The sequence below is a fragment of the Globicephala melas genome, chromosome 20, assembly GCF_963455315.2.
Source record: "Globicephala melas chromosome 20, mGloMel1.2, whole genome shotgun sequence".
NCBI classification, from domain to species: Eukaryota; Metazoa; Chordata; class Mammalia; order Artiodactyla; family Delphinidae; genus Globicephala; species Globicephala melas.
In genome coordinates, this window is record NC_083333.1 from 51092655 (window position 1) to 51119915 (window position 27261).

A 27261-nucleotide genomic window follows, 5' to 3' on the forward strand; every position below is an offset into this window, starting at 1 on the left:
GGGTGTGTGTGTGGGAGGGGTGGGAGGTCACATGTTGGGGGCACTGGGCCGAGATCCTGTAAGGAACCTGCTCTTCCCTCTGTCCTGACACTGCCTGCCGGTCCAGCCCACCAGTCCAGCGCCATCACCATGGAAACCAGCAGCCGACTTCCTATTGGTGGGCAGGAGGGGAGGGGGGAGGGGAGAGCTGGCTCTCCCTTGCTCACCCCCTTATTCTGAGGCTCAACCCTCCTCGGCGCCCACCATTTCGGGGCTCCGGGACTGTAGGGGACCCTTCCAGTCCCCAGAGCCGAGGCCAGCAGGGACAGAGACTATGAGGCAAGCAGCCCACCGACCCAGGCCTCCTTAAGATCAGCCCAGCCGCCTAGCAAGCTGGCGGGCAGCAGCGGAGAGAGAAGGAGATAAAGGACCACAGCAGACCTTTGGGGATCAGCCCAGCAGCTCCTGTGGACCCTAGCCAGGCTGAGGGATCGTGCTGGATGGTCAGACTCACAGCCGCTGACGGACACCCCATGACAGCGATGCACACGGCAGCACAGCACTGAGACACTCAGACACAACCGGTGACAGCATCACACACTGCCACAGCCCTGCGATACAGACAGCCGCACACAGAAACAACTGGTAACTCTGAAACAGGCGCAGACAGTGTCACACAGAACCACTACCCCCTGGCACGCACAAGTGGGGGAACCCATCCTCCAAACACACACAGCAGCGCTGACCGGCACAGGCAGACCTGGAGACACACGCACACCCTCACCCGGGCACTGCTGTCGGTGGCCTCTGCACATCCTCCCCACCCCCACGGGGACACCCTTGCTCCTCCACACACTTGCGCGCACACACAGCCACGAACAGACACACCTCGCATACCCCCAGCTCAGCTCTGGCAGCCCCGGCTCCTGCAGCCTCCTTTGTGGGTGAGGAAGAACTCAGTCAACCTCGGATGGAGCTTCGGTGAAGCCAGGAGCTCAGAGAGGAAAGGGTCTGGCCTGGTGTGACTCTCACCAGCCCCTCCACCTGGCTGGGTGATGTCCCCCCGCCCGGGTCCTGGGGACCCTTGGCAGAACCATGGAGCAACTGACACCCCTTCCCCGGCCGGGGGACCCCGGAAACATGGAGCTGTGGGCACTGCCCGCCTGGCAGAGCTGGACTCCAGGCCAGGGGGGCGAACCTGGAGGTACATCCCCAAGCATTGCCGATACTCCGGCAGCTCTGCGTGTTGGAGACCTGAGGCCTGAGGAGAGCTCCGAGCCCGAGGGAGCCCGAAGCCCCGGGTCTGTGGGGGGCATCCAGCCTGAAAGAACAGACACTGGGCTGCCCAGCCCCGGGCCGGGAGCACTGAGCTCTGGACTCAGCTGCCAGAGGCTGGAGGGCAAGGAGGTGGAGGCTTTCTCTAAGGTAAGGGCGCTGTGGACGGTTGGGGTCTGTGAGGTCGGGGATCTCACCATGCCCTCCAGCCTGGGCATGACACGTAACTTCACTGCCCACCTCTCTTCTCCGGGCCCATCTCTGTCTGTGGGTTCGTCTCTGTGGCTGTCTGTCCTCCCTTCTTTGGTCAGGAATCTCACTGGCTCCATTTTTTGCCATCTGTCTGTCCTTCTGACTCTGCCTTCTCTGTCTGCCTCTGGCCCTCCCCCTTCCCCCTCCATCTGTGAGTCTCTCTCTGACTGTCTGTCTGTCTATGTCTGTCCATCTCCTCTGCAAGTCTCTGTCCTTGGGGGCTGGAGGATACTGGGGGCGTGTGGAGGTGTGTGATGGAATCAGAGTCCAGAGGAAGCAGGTTCAGGGGAGGGGGCTCAGTGCTGGGCTGAGCCAGGGAGGACAAGTTTTGGGGTTGGTACGAGCAGTCTCCTGTAGAATATGGAGGGACCAGGACTTTGGGGGACTCAGGGGCCCTGAGGAGCCTGGAGGAGTGGGGATGGGAGCTCAAGCTGGCATTTCCCAAGAGGGGAAGATGGGCAGGGATGGGAAGACTTGAGGACTAGCAGACAGGGTCCCAGGGTTGGGGGACGCTAGTGTCGGCAGGCAGGACTAAACAACCCCTTCTCCTGGGTCTCCTGTGCTCCCCCCGAAGGCCTGAACTGTGTGGGAGAACCTTCTCGTCTCCATGTCTCCTTGGACTGTGGAGGGGGAATGCTTCCCTATGGAGGGCTCTGATTTCCACAGGTAGGGTGGGTTCCTGAGTCGCTGTGCCCTGTCCTCTCCCATGCCAGGGCAAGCTGAAAATGGGCTTTGGGGACAGGCCCAATCTGGAGCTGCTGAGGGCCGTGGGGGAGCTGCAGCAGCGCTGTGCCATCCTGAAGGAGGAGAACCAGATGCTGGTGAGGCTTGGAAGCGAGTCCTGGGTCCTGGTTGGTGCTGGGGGGAGGCAGACTCAGACACCCCGGGCCTCTGCCTCGGCGTCCTTCTCATCCCATGAGCATCGCTCCAAGTGGGAGCTCCATGGAGCTGACGTGACCCCAAGACCCGGAGAGGGTGAACCCCTACCTAGAGTTGCCAAGGACCCCACTGTGAGCCCAGGACTCTAGCCCAAGGCCCAGGCTGTTTAGGATTGGGTCTGGGGGGGTGGTCCCCACATGCCCCAATTCTGGCTGACCCCTCGTCAGAGGAAGAGCAGCTTCCCCGAGACGGAGGAGAAGGTGCGGAGACTGAAGCGGAAGAACGCAGAGCTGGCGGTCATTGCCAAGCGCCTGGAGGAGAGAGCCCGGAAGCTGCAGGAGACCAACCTGCGGGTGGTGAGGCTGGGAAGCCACTGGATGGAGGCTGGGCCACCAGGGAAGAGGGGCGCCAGGGCTGGGCCGGAGGGCGTGAGGCTTGGGAGTCACGGACTCTCAGCACCTCGGAAAGCAGGAACCCAGGGGCTGAGGTGTAGGAAGGGCAAATGCCAGCCAGGCTAGGAGGCTGAGGGTTTCTGGAGCTCCAGGAGGGAGGGAAGGGCTGGGCGGGGAGTTCCTGAGCAGGCAGGGAGCAGGATTCTGGATTACCATGTGCTGCTGCTGGCTGCAGCCTCCCGCTGAGCTCATCTCTGGGTGCAGATCTGCTGGGGGCAGGGATGAGAACCCATCACAGTGGCAGCCCTCAGTTCGCAACATCCTTTGGGCCCAAACTAGGATGTGCAGTTAACCCTTTCACTCCTGCTTGAGGATTGCAGGGACTGGGTCAAAGGGAGGCTGTTGGTCTCCTGAGGGTAGATCCAGACCCAGGCTAGAAGCAGGAGGCCACACTTCTAGGTTCTCATCCTAACCCCTCCTGTGAGAGGAGCTGAGGACTGGGGGACTGCCCCAGCCCGCAGGTGACCGTTGGCCTTGCCCCTCCTCTGGCCAGGTGAGCGCTCCCATGCCCAGTCCAGGGGCCAGCTTGGAGTTGTGCCGGAAGGCCCTGGCCCGCCAGCGAGCCCGGGACCTCAGTGAGACAGCCAGTGCCCTGCTGGCCAAGGACAAGCAGATTGCTGCCTTGCAGCGGGAGTGCAGGGAGCTGCAGGCCAGGCTCACCCTGGCTGGCAAGGTGCGAGGAGGCCCTGGTCACCCCTTCCAGCTCAGCCCTACACAGGGCCGCCTGCTCGGCAGTGTGGGATGTGGACTGAGATGTTAATGAGATGCAAATAAAGCGAGAAGGTGGAGGCTGCTGGGGAGTAGGTTCCCCTGGCAACGGCCCAGGTGGCAGCGGGGAGAGAAGGAGCCTGAACCGAAGGGGGTGGAGCCATGAGTCCCAGACCTGGGAATTTCTGTGCTCCGGGCTTCAGGCTGCATGCCGGTGGGTCTGACTGTATGAGTCCACACATACCTCACACGGGTGTGAAGAGATGTTCTCAAGGCATTTAGCACAGTGCCGGGTACGCCGGGAGTGCCCAGCAAACGAGTTCCTGGGAATATTTGCACACGGGCTAGCGGAAGCATGTGGCTCTCTAAGCATGCATCTATGACCAGGCATGTATGCATGGGAGGATGTGTACCTTCCCCCGCCCCGGAGCCCCTCCAGTCAGGCGGAGGGCGGGCTCTGCTGGGCATGGCGTGGGGCGGGCAGGGGTTAGGCCCGACTCCCTTCCTTGTCCCGCGACTCCAGGAGGGCCCCCAGTGGCTCCACGTGCGGGACTTCGACCGGCTGCTGCGGGAGTCCCAGCGGGAGGTGCTGCGGCTGCAGAGGCAGATCGCCTTGCGCAACCAGAGGGAGCCGCCCCCGCCGCCTCGGCCCCCAGGCCTGGCCGCCCCGGCCAGAGCAGGGGCGCCCGCCCCCGGGGCCCCGGGAGAGGTGAGCGTCGGCGCATGGGCAGGTGTGTGGGTGTGCGGAGATGGGGGTGGGAGCGGCTCGGGGGATCTCCCCCTGCACCGCGCTCAGGGCCCCGACGACGCGGTGGTGGCGTGCGCACTGCAAGGGCTTGGGGGACTGTCCCCAGCTGGGAGCAGGGTCCTCTGCCCGGCCTCCCGGGGCTCGTACCTGCGCCGTGCCCGCCCCCGGGGGCTCGGGGTCCGCCCTCCGCAGGCCTGAGGCCCGCGGCCCGCCCCGCCGCCCCTGCCGTGCCGCCAGTGGTACGGCCCGGCTGCAAATCCCCGGTTGCCCTGGCAGCCACCCGGGGCCCAGCCCGCGCCGCCGCCTCCCGCCGCAGCCGCCGCAGCGCGGGGACTCCCCCTTCAGCGCCCGCCTGGTCCGTCAGGCCCGGCCCGGCTACTCGGGGGCGGCAGTGTGTCCGTCCCCAGCTCCAGGTACGGGCGACCCTCACTGGGCGCCGGGCTGAGGTGGCCCCTGGTCCGAGGGCTAGGGGCCCCGCTCCGGACCCCCAGGACTTAGAGGTCTGGCTCCTCTCCATCCTCTGTACTGGGCTGCACTTAGGTCCGCCTCCTTCCGGGAAGAGGGGAGGGAGAAGGGACCTCCTGACGACCAAGGCCTCAGGGCGTGGGATGCTTCTTGCTCAGATTTTGCCCCTCTGCCTGGCCCAGAGAGGGAGATGCATCGCCCGTCAAGACCTGTCCTCCGGAGTTTGCACGGATAACTGGGACGTGCAATAGGGTGGGCTTGGTGGAAGCCGCGAGGAGGGTCTGGCCAGGTCTGCAGGCTCTGGGCCAAGCCCAGATTCTGTGGATCCATAACCCTTAGCTCTGGAGACACCACATCCCTGGGGGCCCAGGCAGCCTCCTAGTTCTCTGCCAGTCGCTGAAGGACACCCGGGACAGTTATTGAGTGCAGAGAAGGGCCGGAAGCTAAAAAGGGAAAGCTTTGGCCTGGATAAGGGACCCATCTCCCAGGGCACGCATGGGGCTCAGGATCTCAAAGCACTGTGTCTGGAGGACACAGGGGTGCAGCCTCTGCTCTTCCACATCAGCTGGAGATGAGGGGATGTGGTGGGGGGCCAGACAGCACCCCTACTTCCCGGGCAGGGATCTCTTTGCTGACCGTGAGATGGGGCGGGAACCTCCCTCAGACAGGCGGGGCTGGGGGTAGGCTGCCCCGAGACCCTCTTCTCAGGTGCCAGCCCTCTGCCCCTGGCCATTTCCAGGCCACGCCCCAGGAGGATGTGGAAAACCCACCCGTGGTCCTAGGGGAGCCAGAGAAACAGCAGAGGGTGCAGCAGCTGGTAAGTCCCAGGTCGAGGGCTGGAGGAGACCCATTCTGGGTGGACCTGCCTTCCCACATGAGGAGCTCCATTCTGACCTCACAGGAATCAGAGCTCAGCAAGAAGCGGAAGAAATGCGAGAGCCTGGAGCAGGAAGCCCGGAAAAAGCAGAGGCGATGTGAGGAGCTGGTGAGCGCCCAGCCGGGAGGGCCTCCCGGGGGGCCAGCTCCGCCCTTCCCTCTGGCCAGCCAGGTGGTGGGCTCCCCTCAGCTCTGCTTCCTTCCCTCCTGCCCAGAGAATGTGCTTTTCCCCCCCATCTGCGGGGCTCCCCTTTCCTGGCTGATGCAGGTTCCAGGTGGGGGAGAGCAGTGTCCTCTGTGTGGGGAGAGGAGGAAGGTGGGCGCGGGGACCCTCCCCAGAGGTCCTCTGGTCTCGCAGGAACTGCAGCTGAGGGAAGCCCAGAGTGAGAATGCCCGCCTCGTGGAGGAGAACTCTCGGCTCAGTGGGAGAGCCACGGAGAAGGAGCAGGTAGCAGCTCTGCCCAGGTCCTGCTAGGCCCCTGGCCTCCAGGCAAAGGGCTGTCTCCTCCACCCACCGCCCCGGACTGGGCTAGAGTAGGAAGCATACTCTTACCCCTGGTGAGGATGCTGGGGGTTGAGGCTCACACCCTGCACTCCCTGGCGCTGCCCGCTCTCCAGGTGGAATGGGAGAACGTGGAGCTGAGGGGCCAGCTCCTGGGAGTGACGCAGGAGAGGGACTCGGCCCTTCTCAAGAGCCGGGGCCTGCAGAGCAAGCTGGAGAGCCTGGAGCAGGTGCTGAAGGTGAGGGGCCTGTGCCCGGGGGGGGGGGGCATCGGTCCCTGGCACAGGGAGAAAGCGGGACCGTGGCACTCTGTGGGGCACTGGGGAGTAGACCGAGTCCTGGTGCCGCTGGCCCTTCCCTTCTCTAGCCTCAGTTTCCTTTTCAACAGAGAGTGTCTGGAACACACGGTGTCTGAGGCACCCTCGTCTTGCATCTTCTGTAGGAACAGCAGAGCAGGGCTTGGGCCCTGACGCGGGCTCTTGTGTTTCAGCACATGCGGGAGGTGGCCCAGCGGAGGCAGCAGCTGGAGGTGGAGCATGAGCAGGCGCGGCTTCGCCTGCAGGAGAAGCAGGAGGAGGTCCGGAGGCTGCAGCAGGTGGGCGCAGGGTTGGGGGGGGGTCGGAGTGGGGGAAGGGTGGTAGGTTGCCGGACCCCCAGCTTTACCGTCACTCATCCAGTGGGTATTTACTGAGAACCCATTGTGTGCCAGGCACTGTGCCGGGCGCTGGAGGGACCGGGAGGGGGCAAAGGTCAGGTCCCTGACCGATCAGCGAGTAAACAGATCCAGGAGTGAGATGACCCCGGTCATGGACAAGCGCGGTGGGGGAAGTGACCAGGGTGATGTGACACAGAGTGGCTGGGATGGGGGGAGCGGCCTCCTTAGAGAGCTCTGCAGGGAAGGCCTCTAATACGTCAGGGGCCGGAAGGGGCCAGCTGATGAGCACTCCAGGAAAGGGGACTAGAAGTGCCAAAGCCCTGCGGCAGGAAGGAGCTCGGGGGTGCAGACCAGTGCGGCTAGAACGTAGTAGGTTGGACAGAACAGCCGGAGCGGGCAAGAGCCAGATCACATCAGGCCTCAGAGGTCACGGGAAGGGTTTGGATATTCTGCTCTCTGAATAGTTAGAAGCTGCTGAAAGGTCCTGAGCAGGGGAGTGGCATGATCTGATTCATCATTCTAGAAGATCGCGCTGGCAGCACTGTGGAGGATGGACGGGGGAGTGGGCACGGAAGCAGGGCAGTCAGGTGTCGGGTGGCTGCAGGGGTCCAGGCGGGAGATGATGGCTGTGTGGATTAGGGTGTAGGCAACACAGATGGAAAGGAGTGGAGAGATTTGAAATATTATTTGGGCATAGAACTGACAGGACTCACCATGGGATTCCAGTTGAGTGCTCGTTCTTTCACCCATTTGCTGGCGAAATGGAGGGTAAGGCTTTTCACTCTCCAGGAGTGAGGGACAAAGGGCCTCAGATTTGAGAGGCAGGGAATCCTGAGCTCTGTTTCGGCCAACTTTGGGTTGTGTGTTAAACACTCAAGTGGAGATGTCCGTAGACAGCCGGGTTTATGAGTCCTGAGTCCTGGGGACGCGGGTCTTGGAGACAGGTTTTGGAGTGTTCAGTGTGTCTAGTCAGGTGCCTAGAGGGGACCCTTTGGGAGAGAGTAAAAGCAGGCCCAGCACCGTGCCCTGCGGCGCCCTAACACTCGGGAGGGGTAGAAGATGAGCCGGCAGGAGAGGCTGAGGAAGAGCTTCAAGAGAGACAGGAGGGAAACCCTGAGGCAGGAGGTCCTGGGAAGAGAGAAGCAGTCTGAGGCCCCTCTCGACCCTGTTGCCTTCTGACTCCATTCCGGGTGGGAGTCAGAGGGAGGAACCCTCAGCCCCTTCCCAGCCTGCTTCCCTCTCCCTCCCCCATCCTCTCGCCTCCTCCCCTTTCTTCTCTCCCTTCACCCTCCCTACCCTCCTCCCTTCCATCACGCTCTATCCCACCCCCATTCCTTATCCTTCTCCTCTATCGTTTTGCCTCCTCCCACCTGTAGGCCCAGGCAGAAGCCCAGAGGGAACACGAAGGGGCCGTGCAGCTGCTGGAGGTGGGTCCCTGGGGGTGGCCATTAGCTCTGCCCGCTTTGGGGAGGCTGGAGAGGTTCAGAGAGCGCTGGAATGGGTGGCGTGAGTGTGTGGGGAGTGGGCTCCCAGGAAGGGCCGCTAAGTGCTCTGGGGCCTGGGGGGATCCCCTCCGCCTTTGGCCCTGCAATATCCTTCCATTCAGCAATTGCTTGGTCAGTCTAGGGAGCTGACTGGGCGGGGTCCGCTCGGGTCCCTCTTTCCTTCCCTCCCTCTCTGGACAATGACCTACAGGGTAAGGGTTCTAACCTTTCCTCTGTGCTTTCCTCTCCTGCCACAGTCTACCCTGGATTCCATGCAGGTACGTCCTCCTGATTCCCCACCTCCCTGCGGGGGGCCTCCCCAACACCTCTCCAGGCTGGCCGAACTGCGTTTCCTCTCTTAGGTCTAAGTGGTTCCAACCCTCATGTCCAACGACGGGGGTGCGACTGGTAGCAGACCTGAGACTCCGTAGGTGGGCTGGGATTCTCACAGGACATGTGGGCCACCCCCTCGTCCCAGATCTGCCACTGTGCTTGGCAGACACAGGCCCTGCCCTCCTCTAAAACCTAGCCGCTGAGACCTTGAGGAAGTTCCTTGCCAGTGTAACCCATGATCTCCTTGACGGGGACTCTCCTGGTCCCTGAGAAAAATTCCTGGGAATTGGCTCATTCCTGTCACAAAGATACCCCTGGCTCCCGTGTGGGATCTCTCCGGGGACTTCTCTGAGGGCAGGGATTTGGGTCACTGACTGTGGCAGGGTGACAAGCCACGGAGCTGAGAAAGCTGCTGAAGTGATACTGTGGTGGTGATGGGGGTAGGGCGACCCCTTTTGGCCTAGAAAGCGGCCGCAAGCGGGCAGTGCCGCCGCCTGGGGCACGAGGCCTCACTGCGAGAGGCGGGGCTGGGAGCGAGGCTGGCCCACAGCTCCCGGTCTTACCCTCAGCCGCACACTATTCGGGGCAGTGGGGCAGCCGGGCTGAGGGCTGGTGCCCAGGCCTAGGGGCTGGGCAGATGTGGTGTGAAGCCTAGTGCGGGGCTGTGTGGAGACGGCACAGCTGGGGTCTGCCAGCTTCGGTGGGTCTTGGCCCAGGTCCGGGTTCGAGAGCTGGAGGAGCAGTGCCGCAGCCAGACTGAGCGCTTCAGCCTCCTGGCGCAGGAGCTCCAGGCCTTCCGCCTGCACCCGGGCCCCTTGGATCTGCTCACCTCCGCCCTGGGCTACAGTACCCTTGGGGACCGCCCGCCACCCCCCTGCTGCTCCACCCCCCAGCCCTGCCGGGGGTCTGGCCCCAAAGGTAAGGTAGACCCCCGTGACATTAGCCTGGAATCCTCAGGTCTGGGGTTTTTTGTATAGAGCAGAACTCAGCGTCAGAGAAGGCTAGCAACTCACCCAAAATCACACAGCAAGTTAGAGCCAGGTCTGGCTTGAACCAGGCTCCAATGGGGAAAAAACAAGCCCGCGGGGAGCATCTTGGCCGGCTGCTCCTCCTGCTTCAACAAGATCTCTGTGGCCATGGCTGGGAGGTGGGCAATAGCAGGCAGTAGGAGGCAGTAGGGGCTGGTGAGGAGCCAGCTGGGCTTCAGTCGGATCCCGTGGTCCCAGCTCCACTCACTTAACGGTCCACGACGCTGCTGACGCTCTGTGGGCCGTGTGTTCTGAGCTGTAAGACAGGAGCACCCAGTGCACCTCATCAGGCTGCTCTGAGGAGCCTCTGAGATGATACACGTAAATCACCTCCACCTCCACTTAGCAAGTCCCCCCCGCACCCAGTATCTCCCTTCTTGTAAGGAAACTTGGCCGTGGAGGGCCTGAGCCCTAGATCCAAGAGGACCCTTGGTCCCTGGTCGCTCCTTAGGCCACAGACCCCAAGGCTACATGTCATCTTTTCTTTAGACCTTGACCTCCCGCCAGGCTCCCCAGGGCGCTGCACCCCAAAGTCTTCCGAGCCTGCCCCTGCCACCCTTGCTGGGGGCCCCCGAAGGACGGCCAAGAAGGCAGAGTCTCTGTCCAACTCCTCTCGCTCCGAGTCCATCCACAACAGCCCCAAGTCATGCCCTACGCCCGAGGTCAGTGCTGGGGCGGGGCCTGGGGTCTGGCTCTGCCGTGGGGAAAGGGGGTGGGGGGTGACCCAGGAGTTGGGTGGCCGCTGGCCCGTGTGGGGTCCCAAGTGGAGCTGGGACCCGGGAGGGAGGGGTCCGTGGATTCCTCCTGGCGGGCGGGGAGCTCAGGTGGGGCCCATCCCACCCTCCTGCAAGCCGTCCCTTGGGGCCGCCCAGCCCCACCCTTCTGGGGCCCAGAGAGGCCCTAGAGTCCTGGGCTGGATGGAGGCAGACACGTCGGCGCCAGGATCCACCCAATGAGGCTGGTCCTGCGTGTCTGCGGCAGAAGCAGGCGGTCCTTCGTGCAGGAGCGCAGGTTCCGGGATTCAGGTCCCAGCTTTGTCTTAGGCAAGTCGCTGCCTCTTTCTGGGCTTCGGTTTCCTTGTCTGGATTTGGAACTAATAACCCTGCCTCGTGAGGCTGCTGTGAGGATTATGTGAAAAAACACAAGGGTGGTACCTCCCTCAGTGCCGGGCACACCGCGGACGCTTAACGTGTGGCAGCTGTACCACTACCACATTCTTTGGTATCACTCACAACCCCTCTGATCACCTCATCCCTCTACCTTCCAAACCCCAGAAGGTGTGTGGGCCGGGAGGGCGGTCAGGAGCAGCCCTGCAGCCCCGGGTGGTTTCAGGGGCTAGAACCCGGCCGCGGCCTCTACTGCCCCCTTGTGGGATGGAGCGGTGGTGCTGGCTTTGGCTGCCCCGGTTTCCGCTCCCAGTACCCTCGTCACGGGGCCTTCTCAGCCCCTTCTGCCTCCTGGCCTCCAGCTCTTCACCATCGGAGTGCTTGGCGGCGTTTTTACCTTAAGGAGACAGACTGTCGTGGGACACCCTCCCCAGCCCCTCCCCCACCGGTGTGGCTGGCCCCCTCTCCGATGGGGAAAGTGATCTTATTTACTGGGCTGGTGCAGAAAAGAGGCCAGGGCTCAGGGAGGGATCCGGTTTACCTCCCCCGCCCTCGTCCCTTGAGCCAGGGCATCTGGGCTCCGCCAGGCCCTGCCGGCTCAGGTGCTGAGTTAGAAAACATCGGGGCCCATCGCTGCTGGCCTTGCCCAGCATCTGCTCAGTTTCTCTTCTCAAAACGGTGGGTCCTCCTCTGCCTGCTGTGCCTTTGGCCCCTGGCTCCTGGAGGGGACTGGCCCTTTCTGCGTGTCCGCAGGTGGACACAGCCAGCGAGGTGGAGGAGCTGGAGGCAGACAGCGTCTCCCTGCCGCCAGCAGCCCCGGAGGGCAGCCGGGGAGGAGCCAGGATCCAGGTCTTCCTCGCTCGCTACAGGTGGGCCCTCACCCCTGCTCCCCATTTCCCCAGCACTTGGGCTGTAAGGGGGGGGGCGGTGAAGAGCGAGGCCTCTGGAGACAGCGGGAGTGGGGCAGGGACCCCAGCGGGACATGTCCTCTTAGCCTCGTTGGGCACAGTGGGTGCTCCACGTGGTTAAAGGGGGACAACCAAGTCTCCGTAGAGGCCGAGTGCACTGGGGGAGAGGACACAGGACACGGAGACAGAACGTCAGTCGCTGTCCTCCGCCTCCTCCTCTGCACCTGCTCCAACAGCTACAACCCCTTCGAGGGCCCCAATGAGAACCCAGAGGCAGAGCTTCCGCTTACCGCTGGCGAGTACATCTACATCTATGGCAACATGGACGAGGATGGCTTCTTTGAAGGTAGGAAGGTAGTGGGGTCATTCTGTCCATTCGCCTGCTTTTAAGCTCCTCTTCCCGAAGACCTCCACCCATCTGTATCCTCTCAGTCCACTGTAACTTCTCAGGCTCAGCTGAAAGGCCTCCAGAGACCCGGCAGCTCGCGGGGAAAGGGAAAGGAAAGGGAAAGGGAAAGGAAGGGTCGTGGGAGCAGCTGGTCTGACTCCAGACCTGCCCAGAGCAAGACAGGGCCTACGACGGTCCAGGTGGCGGACAGAATGCCACAGGGAATTTCGGCTAAGTTCGTTCTTGTGCTGGCAGACAGGGCATGGCAGTGCTTAGCACTAGTGACCTCGAGGTCAGGCATGGGGCATAGATCTGATGCTGTGCCCCAATCAGCGTGGGGAGGAAGAATCAGGGTCCAGAGCCCAGGAAAGGGTGCTAACAAGCGGTTAGCAGTTGTCAGGGCCCAGGCAGGGCGTGAGCTTCAGAGCAGTTCTACAGTGCCCGTGGGATGGGGCAACCGCGGCGGATGCCCCATTACTGAGACTGGGCAACAGGGCGGGGCCTGCAGAAGAAATGGCCTGGGAGACTCTGCACGGTGGCCCTGGCCAGGCACCAGGCTGCATCCTTCCGCAGTAGGGAGGATGGCACTGTACGGAGACTGGGATGCGGGCTGCACAGGGCAGGGTGAGAGCTGCAGCCGTGTGTGGGGATTTAGGAAAGCAGTTAGGTCTGGGCCTGTAACACGCGAAGCTTTCAGAGCCTGCCAGCCTCTCCTCCTTGGGCCCCACGCCTGCTGTTTGAGTAGGTGCTGGGAATGATGGTACACAGCTAAATTCTCTTTAAGGATGGATAATGGAGAGCAGGATTAAATAGCTCCCGGGAAAACGCTTTTTTTTAATTAAAAAAAAATAAAAACACCAACACCGTTGTTTGGAGGGGGGCAGCTAAAACATAAATATTAACTAATTACTAGAATTTGAACTATGCAGTTTGGGATAGATTGAAAGGCCTGTAGACAACTGGGTGTAGGATGCCCTATTCCTCCTCATACTTCGGCTAAGTGACTGCTTCATCTGTGTCTGGTCCCACCTGGGCTGCTCTCAGTGGCTCAAGCTTCAGGAGCACAAGACTGACTCTGGCCCAGGCTCCAGCACCAGCCTTTCAGGGCTATGGATCTGCTTAGTTGGTTCCTACCGTTAACCTCACGCCCCATAGTGTTAGTGCTTATATTAATTTTCTAGGGCTTCTGTAACAAATTTCCACCAACTGGGTGGCTTAAAACAACAGAAATGTGTTCTCTCACAGTTCTGGAGGCCAGAAGTGTGAAATCAAGTTGTTGGCAGGGCCACACTCCCCCCTGGAGGCTCTAGGGGAGAGTCTGTTCCTTGTCTCTTTCAGTTTCTGGTGGGTCCAGGTGCTCCTTGCTTGTGGCCACATCGCTCCAGTCTCTGCATCTGTGGTCACATTTCCTCCTCTTCTCTCAGTGTCTCTCCCTATGTGCCTCTTATAAGGACACTTGTTATTGGATTTAGGACCCACCCAGATAGTCCGGGATGATCTCATCTCAAGCTCCTTAACTTAATTGCATTTGCAAAGACACTTTTCCCAAATATGGTCATATTCATAGGATCCAGGGTTTAGGATGTGGACATATTTTGGGGAGACCACCTTTCAACCCAGTACAGTGCTCACGTTATCTAATTTACTGAAAGTCCCTTTTGTTTCTTCTTCAAGTTTCTTACTTTTTGTTTTTCCCTCCTAGCATAAGTAGAGAGAGAGGGTGTTGGGGAACTTACGCGCCTTCCTGCAGCTCAGGCCTGCCTACACCCCCCAAACCCTGGCCCTCGCTCCTCCTTTCTCCCAGTAAGGCACACCAGCCACCAGCTCATCTGTTCCCCAGGAATCTTTCTCCTTTTCCCAAATTAGCTGTGACGTGACAGACTGGGTGTCCAATTTCTTGTTTTTCTGATGTCCCACAAACAAAAAACAAATGCTTTATAATACTCTATTGCCAAGTGTTCAGGGCAACTGGCACAGGGTAACAGAGCCTACCGTCCATCGCTGTCTGAACTGACTGCCAGTCATACTCCTGCACCCAGGTCTGCTGTGGGTCTCAACCCCTTCTAGAACCCACAGGGGATTCTTTTCTCTGGCAGGTATGTCTTTTGTGTCTAAAGGTTCCTTCCCTTACTCTGACCAGATGGGCGTCCCTCTCCCTTCGAGGATGTCTGTTTCCCACACAGGGAAGTTGAGGGGCACCCCCTCCCTCACTCCTCAGGCCTGTGTAAAACGACAGTTTTCAAACATATGGAAAAATTAAATAGTACAGTGAATACCTGTGTACCCACCACCTAGATTCAACTTGGTAACATTTTGCCATAATTACCTTTTCTGTATGTAGGTTAAAAAGATGATTGAAAAGCAAGCTGTAGACAGATGGCACTTTACCCAGACACATTTCAACACGCATCTCCTTCTAAGGACATCCTTCTGCATCCTTGCAGCGTCACCTGGGAGCTCGTTAGAAATGCAGAATCTCAGCCCCACCCAGACCCAGCTGAGTTAGAATCTGTATTTTAACGTGATTCATACGCACGTTAAAATGTAAGATGTCTGTCCTATATAACTACAATACTGTTATCACACCACTGAGAATTACCAGTCACTCCCTAACCCAGATCTTGACTGCTCCTGTCTTTTAAAAAGCGGTGACAGGTAAATGTTGCTCTGAATCAGATGCTTAAGACCAGCCACTAACCGTTGCTAAAATGCATTTATTGGACTGCTTTTTCTCTACCTCCTCTCTGTCTTCCCCTCCCCTGCCCTCCCGCCACCAGGGGAGCTCATGGATGGCCGAAGGGGCCTGGTCCCTTCCAATTTTGTAGAGCGTGTGTCCGACGACGACCTCCTGACCTCCCTGCCTTCAGAGCTGGCTGATCTGTCCCACAGTTCAGGCCCTGAACTCAGTTTCCTGAGTGGCGGCGCGGGCGGCAGCAGTAGCGGAGGCCAGAGCAGCGGGGGACGCAGCCAGCCCAGAACAGAGGAAGAGGCTGCAGGGGACGAGCTCAGGCTGAGCCCCTCGCCCGAGGGCCTGGGCGAGCCCCCTGCCGCGCCTCACCCCCGCTGTCTGGCGGTCCTCAAGCAGCTGGCCCACAGCGTGGTGCTGGCCTGGGAGCCGCCTCCTGAACGCGTGGAGCTGCGTGGCTACCACGTCTGTGTGAATGGGGAGCTGCGGCAGGCCCTGGGGCCCGGGGCGCCCCCCACGGCCGTGCTTGAGAATCTGGACCTGCAGACTGGGCCCCTGCGCGTCTCTGTTCAGGCCCTGACCAGCTGGGGCGGCTCTGACCCTCTGCGCTGTTGCTTGGTGCTAGGGGCCGGGGCCGGGGTGGCACCTAGCCAGCTGCGGGTCCATCGACTGACAGCCACGTCCGCTGAGATCACCTGGGCGCCCGGCAATAGCAACTTGGCCCATGCCATCTACCTCAATGGGGAAGAGTGCCCCTCTGCCTGCCCTAGCACCTACTGGGCCACCTTCTGCCACCTGCGGCCTGGTACACTCTATCAGGCCCGAGTGGAGGCTCAGCTCCCACCTCGAGGGTCCTGGGAACCGGGCTTGGAGAGGCCAGAGCAACGGGCTGCCACCCTGCAGTTCACCACACTCCCAGCAGGTAGGTGGGCTTGGGCACCTGGTGTCTTTAACACCTGGGAGGTCAGGCCACGGATGGGTCCGAAGGGGAGACTGTTGCTACTTGCGTTTTTAGAGAAATGGCAAAGCGGGCTGTTACGTCTGGCAGTGAGTGTGCCGCATTACTGGGTCTTGTGCCCCCCTCCCCCTAGGCCCACCTGATGCCCCCCTGGATGTGCAGGTTGAGCCAGGCCCCTCCCCTGGAATCTTGCTCATCAGCTGGCTCCCGGTAACAATCGATGCTGCCGGTACCTCCAACGGCGTCCGCGTCACAGGCTATGCCATTTATGCCGATGGGCAGAAGGTATGGCCTGGGGACTGCCCACCTGTACCCTGGGATCGAGATGTGGGTCTCTCCTCGCCATGCTCAGAGGCCTAGTCTCCCCAGCCTGGCACAGGGGCTGCCTGGCCCTGGCATTTGGGCACTAAGTAGCAGATTGGTTAAGAGCGTGGGCTCTGGTAGCAGGTGACTGGGATTCCACCACTGAAACCACGTGGCCGGGAGGCTTAGATGAGACGTGGCACACCAAAGGCGCCGTGCCTGGCATGATGCTAGTCGCGGTGGTGGTCGCGGAGTCCTCACACCTGGCCACCTCAGCCTCCCTTTCCTGTGCTCCTTCCGCCCTGCAGATCATGGAGGTGGCCTCCCCCACGGCAGGCAGCGTGCTGGTGGAGTTGTCGCAATTGCAGCTGCTGCAGGCGTGCCGCGCGGTGGCCGTGCGCACCATGTCGCCCCACGGCGAGTCGGCCGACTCCATCCCGGCTCCCGTCGCCCCCGCCCTGGCTGAGGCCTCCTCGCCAGCCAGGGTCTCCTGCCCCTCCCCACGACTGGGCTCGGAGGCCAGACCACCCCTTGCTCCAGCCTCCCCGGGGCCTGGAGACCCCAGCTCTCCCCTCCGGTGCCCCGACCCCCGTGGAACTCGAGAGCCCCCCGGGGCCTCCCCAGCAAGCTGTCCCGGAGAGACACCAAAAGGATCCTCAGAGGAGCCCCCGGTACCTGGCTCTCAGGTACCCTGCTGGGGAGAAGGGGAGCAGGTAGAGACTGGGCGAAGGGTCTGGCGCTTGGGCCCTTCCTCAGTGCCTGCCATTCCAGGAGGAGGCTAGGGCAGCCGAGCTGGGGGCCCCAGGAGACAGGAAGGCCAGTGAGCCAACCTCGGGAGAGCGAGTTCCTGGCCCTGCAGCTTCCTCCCTGGCCGAGGAGAAGGCTGAGTGGACTGCGGGAGAGGCCCGCCCGGCCCCTGGCTCCACCCAGGGAGCGCTGGCCCAGAGGCTGCCCTGTGCTGAGGCCTGCCGTGCAGGAGACACAGGGCCTGGGCTGAGGCCCAGGGCTGAGGTACGGGGTTGGGGACACTGGGCCACCTCAAGGAATCGAGGCCCCCCTCCCTGCCCTCTGCCAGCCCAGATCCGGCTGTCCTCTCTGCTTGTTCTCTGCACTGCTCTGGCTCTGGTCTGTGCTGTATGTCTGGCCAGCTCTTTGTCACTTTGTCTTCCAGGTTTCTTTCCATTTTGGCTGCCATCCTTCTTCTTCCCCACCCCCTGCTCTGCGTACCCCCCGTTTGGGGCATGCCCCTGTCTCCCTCTGCCAAGGGACCCCTTTCATTCTGGCTGGGGCTGACCCTGCCAAAGCGCCCTCCCTCACCTCCCTGTTCTCCTCCTTTGGCTGGCCTCTTGCAGAGAGAGGACACGGCCGAGCTTGGGGTCCGTCTGGGGAGCGCCCTTGTGGACCATGGCCGCAACTCAGATCTGTCAGACATCCAAGAGGAGGAGGAGGCCGAGGCAGAGGAGCTGGGTGTCAGGACTTGCTCCTCCCCGACGCAGGGTGCTGGCAACAGCCTCAGGGACAATGGGGCCCAGGTAACGGGGTGAGGAGGGACTGGTGGGCCCTAGACCTCGGGTTCTGGGGGCCTCTGCCCCACGTGTCAGGAGCGGCTCCAATGCCACCGAGTGCCAGCAACATTCTAGGTGTGTGGCCTGGGCCCTGTCCTGAGCAGCAGATAGGAAGCGGCTCAGGCTTGGCTTCTGCCCTCCTGGAAAGAAAGGGGAGAACGAGGCACTCTTTTCTGTAACTTCTCCCCACTAAACCCACCAGACGCAAGCGCCCTGGCCATCTGAGAGCTCGTGCTGGGAGCTTCCAAGGAGGGGACGGGAGGCCTCCCTGCTGTGACAGGCATGGCCTGTTCCCTGACGCTTCTCCCCTCGGGATCCCAGCATCTGGGCAGCCCGTTCTTGGGTGTGCTCCTTAATTCTTCCTCTGGCTCTGCCCCGGACATGCTCTGTGATTTGGGGCCGGCCTCTCTCTCTGGTCTTTCCTCTTGGAGGAAGCTGAGAGAGGGCTATGGGTTACCTGAAACCCCTGCCCTCATCTGAGGGCAAAGGTCACAACTCTGTCCTTTTCCCACGGACCTCTCTCCCCTGCCGCCCTCCCCCCCTCCCCCCAGCCCCAGCCCGACCCCTTCTGTGAGACTGACAGCGACGAGGAGATCTTGGAGCAGATCCTGGAGCTGCCTCTCCAGCAGTTCTGCAGCAAGAAGCTCTTTAGCATCCCTGAGGAGGAGGAAGAAGAGGACGAAGAGGACGAGAAGAGGCGGGGGGCAGGCTCTTCTTCCTGGGACCCTGACCCGCCTGAGCCTGCATTCCTGGGGCTGGGCTGTGACAGCGGTCGGCCCCGAGGACCTGGCCTATGTCCTTTGTCTCCCGAGCCCTCCAGGGCTGGGGACCGCCTGGAGGACCTGCCTGGACTCATTGGTGGAAGCAGCTGGAGAAAAGGAAGTGGCTCTCCCGAGAAGCCCCCCAGCCGCAGGCGGTCCCCAGATCCCCGTGAACACTGCAGCCGACTTCTCAGCAACGGCGGGTCCCAGGCCTCTGGACGACCGGGCCCCGCCCGGGAGAGGGGCGGCCCCCCCGTGGGCGAGGGCACCAGGGCTGGACCGGAGGCTGGTGGGAGAGGGCGGCCGGCCCCTTCGAGGAGGTGTCCCCGTGGCCCAGCCCCGGAATCGGGCCTGGCCAGCTGCCTCTCCCCCAAGTGCTTGGAAATCAGCATCGAATATGATTCTGAGGACGAGCAAGAGACGGGCGGCGGGGGCGTCAGCGGCACCAGCTCCTGCTACCTCGGAGACGGGGAGGCGTGGGGTGCAGCACCCACGGGAAGGCCCAGGGGGCCTCCGAAGGCCAATTCAGGCCCCAACCCCTACCCACGCCTCCCGGCCTGGGAGAAAGGGGAGCCAGAGCGGAGAGGCCGCAGTGCCGCTGGCAGAGCCAAGGAGTCACCCTCCCGGGTCCGTGCCCTCCCCCCTCCCTGGGCAGCCCCCTGCCTGCTGCCGCCTGGTGGCCCTGCCTGCTGCCCACCGGCCGCTCCCATTCCACGCTGCCGTCTCCATCAGCAGAGGTGGGGCTGGGCCTCCGGGCTCCCTCACCTGCCTCTTCCCACCCGCATTCCACTGCTTTGCTGCTTCTGCCGGTCGGAACTGGGATGCACAATATTCTGTGGCCATAAGTCGCCAATTGCCGCCCGCCGGCCCCCTGTCTTTGGGCTGGGGGGCCCTTTCCTCTGCTTAGCTAGTTACATCTTCAGGATACTGACTGTGATGTCCGGCATCACCCAACCCTGACACCGAGAAGAGGCACTCCTCTCCCACGCTCCTCGGCCAACTCTCAGATCTAACCTTAGTCCCTCAACTGCACTCATCTACTAAGGTGGCCGGAGCTGGGCCTCCCCTCCTGCCCTTCCTCCCCACGTGGGGGTGTCTGATGCCTCCAGTGAGGTTGGGCCACGGCTCCAGGAGAGGAACGTGTGTCCCTGCTCCGCTGTGCCGCTTTCGCTGACGGGGCAGAGCTGGGGGAGCGCTTGCGGGGTCCCGCCCCTGCTGAGGTGCCCGCCAGAGGGGCGGTGTGTCACTTCTGCTGTCTGTTGCCCTCTCTTTGCAGGCAACAGAGACTGGGGAGCCCAGAGGGCAGGACGGCTCTGGGCGGAGGGGCCCCCAGCGGAGAGGGGGCCGGGCCCCCAGGCCAGGCTCCGCGGAGCTGGGTGAGCACCTGTGGGGGGCTGGGCCAGGCTGAGGGGGCTTTCCTGACCCCCTGGCCAGAGCTTATTGCCACCGCTCTCCCCAACAGCCCCTCCGAGGAGCCCTCCAGAAGAAGCACTGGCTTACCAGGACCTACCTGTCAGGGTCTTTGTGGCTCTGTTTGACTATGACCCCGTGTCGATGTCTCCCAACCCGGATGCCGGGGAAGAGGAGCTCCCCTTCCAGGAGGGCCAGATCCTGAAGGTGACTGACTCACCGTCTGGTCCTCCTTCCTCCCTCCTTTCCTGCGCTGGGGGTACGATAGCCACGCGTGGGTGAGAACACAGCTTCTAGAGCCAGGTGATGTGGGGTTGGGTCCTGATTCTGCCACATCTAGCTGTGAAACGTTGAGGAGATTAGCTAACTCCTCTGGGCCTCATTGGTGAAATGGGGATAACGTTAAGTGTCCACCTCACAGGGTTGTTTGAGGATGAGATGATTCAGTACCCATAGAGCCCTGACACTGCCTGGCGCATAACACGATGTGATAACTGCTGCCGTTAGCATCGTAACTTTTATTGTGCCTCCAAGTGTTTATTGAAGGCTTTCGGCTGTCGCTCTGAGGTCTGGGGGATCTAGTCTGGGCTGGACTGGGGGGGATGCATGGGCAGATAGTGGGTGACGACCACACGGAAAGGGCTATTTTCTGTCATCCCTCTGATCTGGTTCTTGGCTATCTCCCCCATCTCCTGTTCCACAAAAGGTAGCGCACTCCTCTGCAGTCCCAAGTGTGGCGCTGTGAGCTCGGGGCCTCGGGTGCAGGGAGCAAGCTGAACTGGCCTCCTGACACAACGGGTCTTCTTCGCGTCCAGGTGTTTGGGGACAAGGATGCCGATGGCTTCTATCGGGGTGAAGGCGGGGGCCGGATGGGCTACATCCCGTGCAACATGGTGTCCGAGGTGACTGCGGACAGTCCTGCAGGGAGACAGCAGCTGCTCCAGCGGGGCTATTTGTCCCCAGATGTTCTCGTTGAGGGTTCAGGTATGACCTGCTCCTGTCCCCCACCCACTTCCTGCCACCACGGTGCCAACTCCAACACCGCCCCCGCCCAGAGCAGTTCGTGTGTCTGGAGTGGCCGAGGTGCCTGCTTGGTCCAGGGTCTGGCAGAGCCACTGTCCCCCTCAGAGACTTGCCGCCTGGAGTGGGGGTTCACCGCCGAGGGGACGGGCCCTGTATTTTGGATCCGGGAGGTGGGGGATGAGAGAGGAATGCCCGTAGACGCTCTGGTGCAGGAGCCCTAGTACAGCCCCGAGAGAAGATTGAAGTCACTGCCCATCGCCCTCCCTCGCCTCGGCTTCTCTCTGACGTCTGCTTGCCTTTCTGGACCAGGGAACGGTCCCTTTGTCTACTCCACAGCTCGCACAGCTGGGCCTCCCCCCAAGCCCCGCCGCTCCAAGAAAGGTGGGTGAGACCCCCTTCTCCCTCGGGGGCCTGTGAGGACGGGAGGGTGGGGACACTGCGTGGCTCCCTGGGGAGACGCGTGGGAGGCCTTGAGCAGGTTCAGGGAATCGGGCCAGACCTTCATCCCCAGCCACCCCTCCAGGGGGCAGCTTCATTCTGATGGAGATGGGGAGTGGTTTGCTGGGACCTCTGTGCCAGAAAGCACCCGACTATAAACTCTCTGCCAGCTGGAGCGAGTCCCTTACCCTTTCCGGGCCTTAGTTCGCTACGAAAACCGAAGGGCCAGGCCGATGTGCTCTCCGGGCGTCCTTCTCCTGCATCCCTTGTGTGAGGCTGCACCAGCAACCCCCCCCCGCCCCCCGCCCCCAAGGAAGAGGGATGTGAGGGGCGGGGCTCACAGTCATATTCTCTCCGCAGCTGAGTCCGAAGGCCCTGCCCAGCCCTGTGCAGGTGAGGGGCCGTCCCTGTGCAGTGGAGACTGGGGAGACAGACGGGGTGGGGCAGCCCCTCCGACCTCTCCCCAGGGGCTACAACTAGCGGGCAGGTGGTGAATAGGGGTCAGCAGGCCTCCAGTGCCAAGGATAGTAGGGGGGTGGGGGAGGGTCTAGAGAGAGTCCTGAGTCTTCTCCCCCTCCCCCTCCAGGCGCCCCCCAGCCGGTCTCTACTGGCCTGAAAGCTCCCCGCTCCATGGTGGCTGCATTTGACTACAACCCCCGGGAGAGTTCCCCCAACATGGATGTGGAGGTGAGGACCCTCAGATAGAGCCCGGCCAAGCTGGGTGGTGGCAGGGCCTCCCCGGGCTTGACACGTGCCTCTTGGTCTCTCCACAGGCAGAGCTGCCCTTCCGGGCAGGGGACGTCATCACTGTGTTTGGGGGCATGGACGATGATGGTTTCTACTACGTGAGAACATGGGGGTGGGGGGGTGTGCCCAAGAGGGCTCTCCCAGAGCCAGGGAGGGGGATGAGCAAGGGTTCCTGATGGAAGCCCGGAGGAGTGGACCAGGTAGCCTCCCATGATAGTGACATTGACCCCAGCCCATCCCCCGGGGGCTTCAGGGTCAAGGGGTTGGGGGTGAGGCCTCTCCTGGTCTTAGTCTCAGCATCTCCTCCCCAGGGGGAACTGAATGGACAGCGGGGCCTGGTTCCATCCAACTTCTTGGAGGGCCCTGGGCCTGAGGCAGGCGGCTCAGACAGGGAGCCCGGGACACCCCAGGCCGAGGGGCAGGTCAGTGAGGACCTGGGTTCCTGGCTCAGCAGTTGGGTCTCTATGCTGCTGGTGTGGTTGGAGGCGGGCAGGGGTGGGCAGGATGGCGTCGTGCGAGGAGTGCACCTGGGCAGTGGTCCAGGTGCGCACTGCGCCCAGGGCGGGGCTGCGAGCTACCTCCAGAGGGAGCCCAGCCGGGGTGGCTCCCTCCCAGTGTGTGGCCCTCTGTGCAGTGGGGTGAGGCCGAGACCTTGATCCCCACCTGCCCACACCCCCGGCCAGTGCAGGTGAGGGGCCCTATGGAAAAGGACCCTCAAGCCTCCCACACCTCTGGCTGTCACAGCCCCTGGTACAGGGACCCTCCCCACCCCACTGCTGCATCTCTCTGTCTCCCAGGTGCCTCTTAAAGCCAGATGCCCAGCAAGGCCCAGCTTCCTGGGTGGGTGGAGTACAATTAAGCTCCAGGTTCATGGGGCAGGGAGAGGGTGAGGAGGCCAGGCGCCAACCAGAAAGCCCTGGGTCTCCATGTGCAATCGTTCCAAAGGCAGGGGCTACACAAAGCAGCACCTGCCGCTAAGGCCTGGTGACCTGGGCGACCTGGTGACCGGGTGGAGAGCGTACGGTCTGGCCATAACCCATCTCCTCTCTTTGTTCCCTGTTCTTCAGAGAACGAGGAGGAGAAGAGTCCAGTGCTAGATGGAGATAGATATATGTAGAGAAAGCGACATGTAAGTGGGGACTGACCCCCTATGTCCATGTCACCCTACTCCTCGTGTCACCATAATCAGACGGCGCTCCTTCGTCTCAGACACCGGAGCTGAGCTGGCTTTTCCACCTTCTTCCAGGGAACAGGGGACGGAGCTCTTGCCGTGAGCCAGATTTGGGTCTAGGATCAGCCCCTCCCCTTGCCTTCCTCTGGGCAATGCCAGCTGCCACGGGAATACGTGTCACCCTAGGATATAATGTCCCATATTAGCTGAGTCCTCATATTCTATAGCACGTGTGGCTTATAGAATAGTATGTGACATTCATATGGCTCATCAGTATATTATGATACTGTAAGACTATGGTATTATAATATTGTGATTATTATTGGTGACAGAGGGATGACACTAACGCCGCCAGTAATAACAGTCTCCCCTGCCACGGTCTCCCCTGTATCGTGACCTATTAGGGAATCAGATGCATGATTTTATGTCCAGCTCTCCATTTTCTCCGCTGGGGGGCATAAAAGGGGAGGCTTAAACAGTTGGAGTCCGTAGATAACCCCAGACCATTCATCTCTGGGGCTCAGAGACTCCCTCCATTTGTTTCCCCAGCAACCCCTCCCTCCTGGGAGCCCTGGGAGGGGGTGGGAAGGGCCTACTCCCCTCCGCCCCACCCCGGCCAGCCATCAGCCCTGGCTAGTTGGCAAGACACTCTTCGACCTCTGGGTGCTAGCAGAGCTCTTTGTGGGCGGCCCTGCCACATCACCAGGGTCTTAGGTGAGGGCGGGCCCCAGGCTGGGCACCCAGCACCTGCCAGCAGACTGCCAGGTGCTGGTGGAAGCGGGGGGTTTGAGGAAGGGAGTGGGGGGCAGGGGATGGAGAGCACACAGGCTGACAGGAGCGGACGGGGCTGTACCAGGCACAGGAGGTCGCAGAGTGGATGTGGGAATATGGCGGGTGGCGGGGAGGCCTGCGCGTGGCTCTCTTGCTTGCCCAGCCGCTGTTCTTAGGCCACTAACAGCACAGTCTGGGTGGCCCTGTGGCAGAGGGAGCCACTCACGGTGGCAAACGGAGCAAGGAGGAGATTCTGCAAGGGAGACGTGCTAAGGGAGGGGCAGCAGCCTCCAGAGCTGTGGTGGGCGCAGAATGCCGCCCGACCGTGAGTCCCCTCTGGCCCCGGGCGCCCTGCAGCCCTCTCAGGGGCCATTCAAGGAAGAGGCTCCGTCTCCTCCCCAAGGGGTGGGCACTCCTCCACTCCCTGAAGGCCCTCGGACACTGCGTCTGCTGGCCTGTGCGGGCCTGCTCCTTCCGTCTGTGCGCTGGTGCGGGAACCATCGTTCCTGGAGTGTATGGACCCCTCCAGCGTCCCTGTCCCCGCTCTACCTTCGGTTGGGAGGGGATGACGTGGGGTATTTGGAGCACCCAAGCCGAGGGTCAGGTCCAAGGACTCTTGAGCCCAGCATCCTGCAGAGAAACGCAGAGAAGGGGAGGGGCTTGCCCAGGTCCAAGTGAACAGAGCAGAAATGAGACTCCACGTCCGTCCCTTCCGACTCCCAGCTCAGTGCTCCCTCAGCATCATCGCGCCCGTTTGCCTCTCCGTGCTCTGTGGGGGGCAGTAGCCAGGCGGTGGGTTTTGGTTCACGACCGTGGTTCCGTGACCTGGGGTCTGCAGGCCCCTGAGGTTGTGGCAGAACGGAGGTGGGTGGGTTGGCCGTCAGGCCCTGACGTTGCCCCTTTTCTCTCCCATTCTAGCCCTGGGCCAGCTCAACCCAAGGGCCCCCAGCGCCGCCCGGCTGGCCCTGTGCTCCCGGCCCTGGCCGCTTCTCTGGGATTGAATGGGGGGCACCACAGGGCCCGAGCAAGAAGGTGTGGGGTCTCCTCTCCAAGGGGAAGCAGCTCCTCAGGAAACTGGGCTCTGGGAAGAAGGAGTGATGCTGCGGCCCGTCCTGCAGGCCCGAGGCCCCGGCGCACTGTCCCGGCTGCTTGGGGAAGGCCCTGGACTCTCGTTCTCCCGAGCCGGTGCCCTGGCACTCGGATGGGAATTCTACTCGGTGAAGGTCAGAGCTAGATGAGCCCTTGCGGATGCGTCCTCTGGGTGGGCATCTTCCTCTGACAGGACGGTGGCCTGAGCCGCAGCGTGCGGAAGCGAGTCGGCCACCGGGGCTGAGCACCTGGGTCACAGAGCCAGGCCTGGATGTGGACTCGTGACTCCTGCTTCTCCCACCCCCGCCTGGTGTCCAGCATGCCATGCGAGTCCCTTCTTGGCCTCCACACGCCTGGCCCTGGGACCCTGCTCCCTCCGACGGCGCTGGCCAACCTCATCAAGTCTTCCCTCCCTGAAGGAGAGTTTGCACTGGATTCTGCCCAGCCCCCCACCCCCGGGCGGGCAGGGGGGTGGAGCCGTGTATATATGTACATACCCAGTGCCTCAGCCCAGCTTCCTCCGTCTCCCTTCCACTGCACAGGCCCGGGAAGGACCCCGGTCGTAGCACTGCCCTCCTGCCAGCCGCCCTCCTGGCCTGAGCCCCGGGCCAGCGGGCAGAAAGCAGGAGCTGGGTTTGCCTTATTTTGCTCATCAGATTCAACTTCTCTTTTGCATCGTTTTCCTCTGGCCCCTGTTGGAGTGGGGGACCTGGGGAAGAGGACAGATTTATGCAGCTATTTTCATACGTTCCCTGTTCAGATTGGGGTGGGGGGCTCTCCGCCCTTACCCTAGCCACCTCCCTCCCCCTCCCGCTCCAGCTGGGTGAGCGTCTCTGCATGTTTCCTTTGCTGTGGTGGGAGATTGATTGTTGGACTGAATGCCCCCCACCCCCACCCCCCCGACCACCACCTTGGTCTCCAGGGGTGTGGAATGGTGGGGGCATTTATTTAAAGAGACATTTTATTATAATAAAGTCTATTTTCACAAATCCCATGCTGGGCTCTACCTGGGATGAAGGACTCCTGAGGGGCGGGTCATGGTGGGCTGCGGACTCCACTTTAGAGCCCAGAAGTTAACATCTGACGGTGACTGGGGTAAAACTAATGCACGCCAAGAAGACCGAGCGGCTCTGGGATTCTCTTCCTAGGAAGGTTGGGAGCTTCCTGAGTTCCTGGTTGCAGGGCCAGGTGTTCGGAGTTGGGTCAGGGTCCTGGAGGAAGAACGTGACCTGGGAAGAGGGTGGGGAGATAGGAAGAGAAAAGGCACCTGTTTCAAGGTGGTGGCCTGAACTGATTACATACTGCAATCTTGATTCTCCTGGACCAAATTCATAGGAATAATAGAGGTAAAAAAAAAAACCCAGCCAAAAATGCAAATAAACAACATACATAGTTCCATTTGAAGAAGGGGGACACCCAATAGACTAGAAACAGCAGGATTTCAGAAAGGACCGCAAAACAGGTGGGAGATCACACTCAGGAACCTCAAAGCAGGGCACCTGTGGGAGAATTCTGCACAGAGCTCCATGCCTAGAGGCGGCAGAAACAGCAGAAGGACCACAGGGGCCGTGACAGTGTGATTAGTTGGGGTTCTATGTGGGGAACATCCAGGCCCATGGTTGCACATTCTCCTTTTCTCCATGGGCCAAGGGGCAAAGGTGAGGATGGCTGCCCTTAGATGGGGACAGTGGGAGTGGCAGCTTGGATCAGAGCATGTGGGATCTTCCCGGGCCAGGGCTCGAACCCATGTCCCCTGCGCTGGCAGGCGGATTCTAAACCACTGCGCCATCAGGGAAGTCCCAGAAACACAACTTTTTTGTATTTTGGCCTTGTATGCTGCAACCTTACTAAACTCACTTATTAGTTCTAGTAGCTTTTTAATGGATTCCTTAGAATTCTCTACGTATGTGATCATATTGTATAGAACAAAGACAGTTTTACTTCTTCCTTTCAAATTTTGATGCCTTTAATTTCTTTTTCTTGCCTCACTGCACCGATAGAACTTCCAGTACAATGCTTAATAGAAATAATAGAAAAGGACACACTTGCTTTGTTCCTGGTCTTAGGGAGAAATCGTTCGGTCTTTCACTCTTACGATGTCAGTGATAGGGCTTTTTTTGTAGATGCCCTTTGCTGTGTTTAAGGAAGTTCTCTTCTATCCCTCGTCTGCAGAGAGGTTTTTTTTTGTTGTTTTAAAGAGAATCAGCATTAAATCAAAACTACACAGAAGTATCAAAAAGTCTGCAAATAATAAATGCTGCAGAGGGTGTGGAGAAAAGGGAACCTTCCTACACTGTTGGT

At 61.2% G+C, this 27261-nt stretch overlaps 1 protein-coding gene across 7 annotated transcripts; it reads left to right on the plus strand.

Annotated features, from left to right (window-relative positions):
- The first annotated feature begins 211 nt into the window (after nt 1–211).
- Nucleotides 212–25954, plus strand: TSPOAP1 (TSPO associated protein 1). 7 transcript variants are annotated; one of them, XM_030881704.2, is made up of 32 exons: nt 212–1404; nt 2220–2327; nt 2613–2741; nt 3331–3510; nt 4069–4254; nt 5498–5575; nt 5660–5743; nt 5993–6082; nt 6253–6375; nt 6627–6731; nt 8168–8218; nt 8533–8553; nt 9325–9526; nt 10126–10298; nt 11496–11611; nt 11887–11996; nt 14816–15646; nt 15816–15967; nt 16294–16671; nt 16757–16996; nt 17338–17517; nt 18102–18938; nt 19588–19687; nt 19774–19928; nt 20537–20705; nt 21054–21125; nt 21543–21575; nt 21769–21869; nt 21956–22027; nt 22241–22351; nt 22997–23058; nt 24790–24932. In XM_030881704.2, the coding sequence occupies exons 1-31, from the start codon at nt 1075–1077 to the stop codon at nt 23024–23026; spliced, it is 5547 nt and encodes a 1848-aa protein (XP_030737564.2). In that variant the 5' UTR covers nt 212–1074; the 3' UTR covers nt 23027–23058; nt 24790–24932. The 7 variants fall into 7 exon arrangements, with proteins under 7 accessions (XP_030737564.2, XP_030737565.2, XP_060147268.1 ...); XM_030881705.2 differs by having other exon boundaries at nt 21081–21125; XM_060291285.1 differs by lacking the exon at nt 22997–23058 and having other exon boundaries at nt 24790–25954.
- Nucleotides 25955–27261: the final 1307 nt, after the last annotated feature.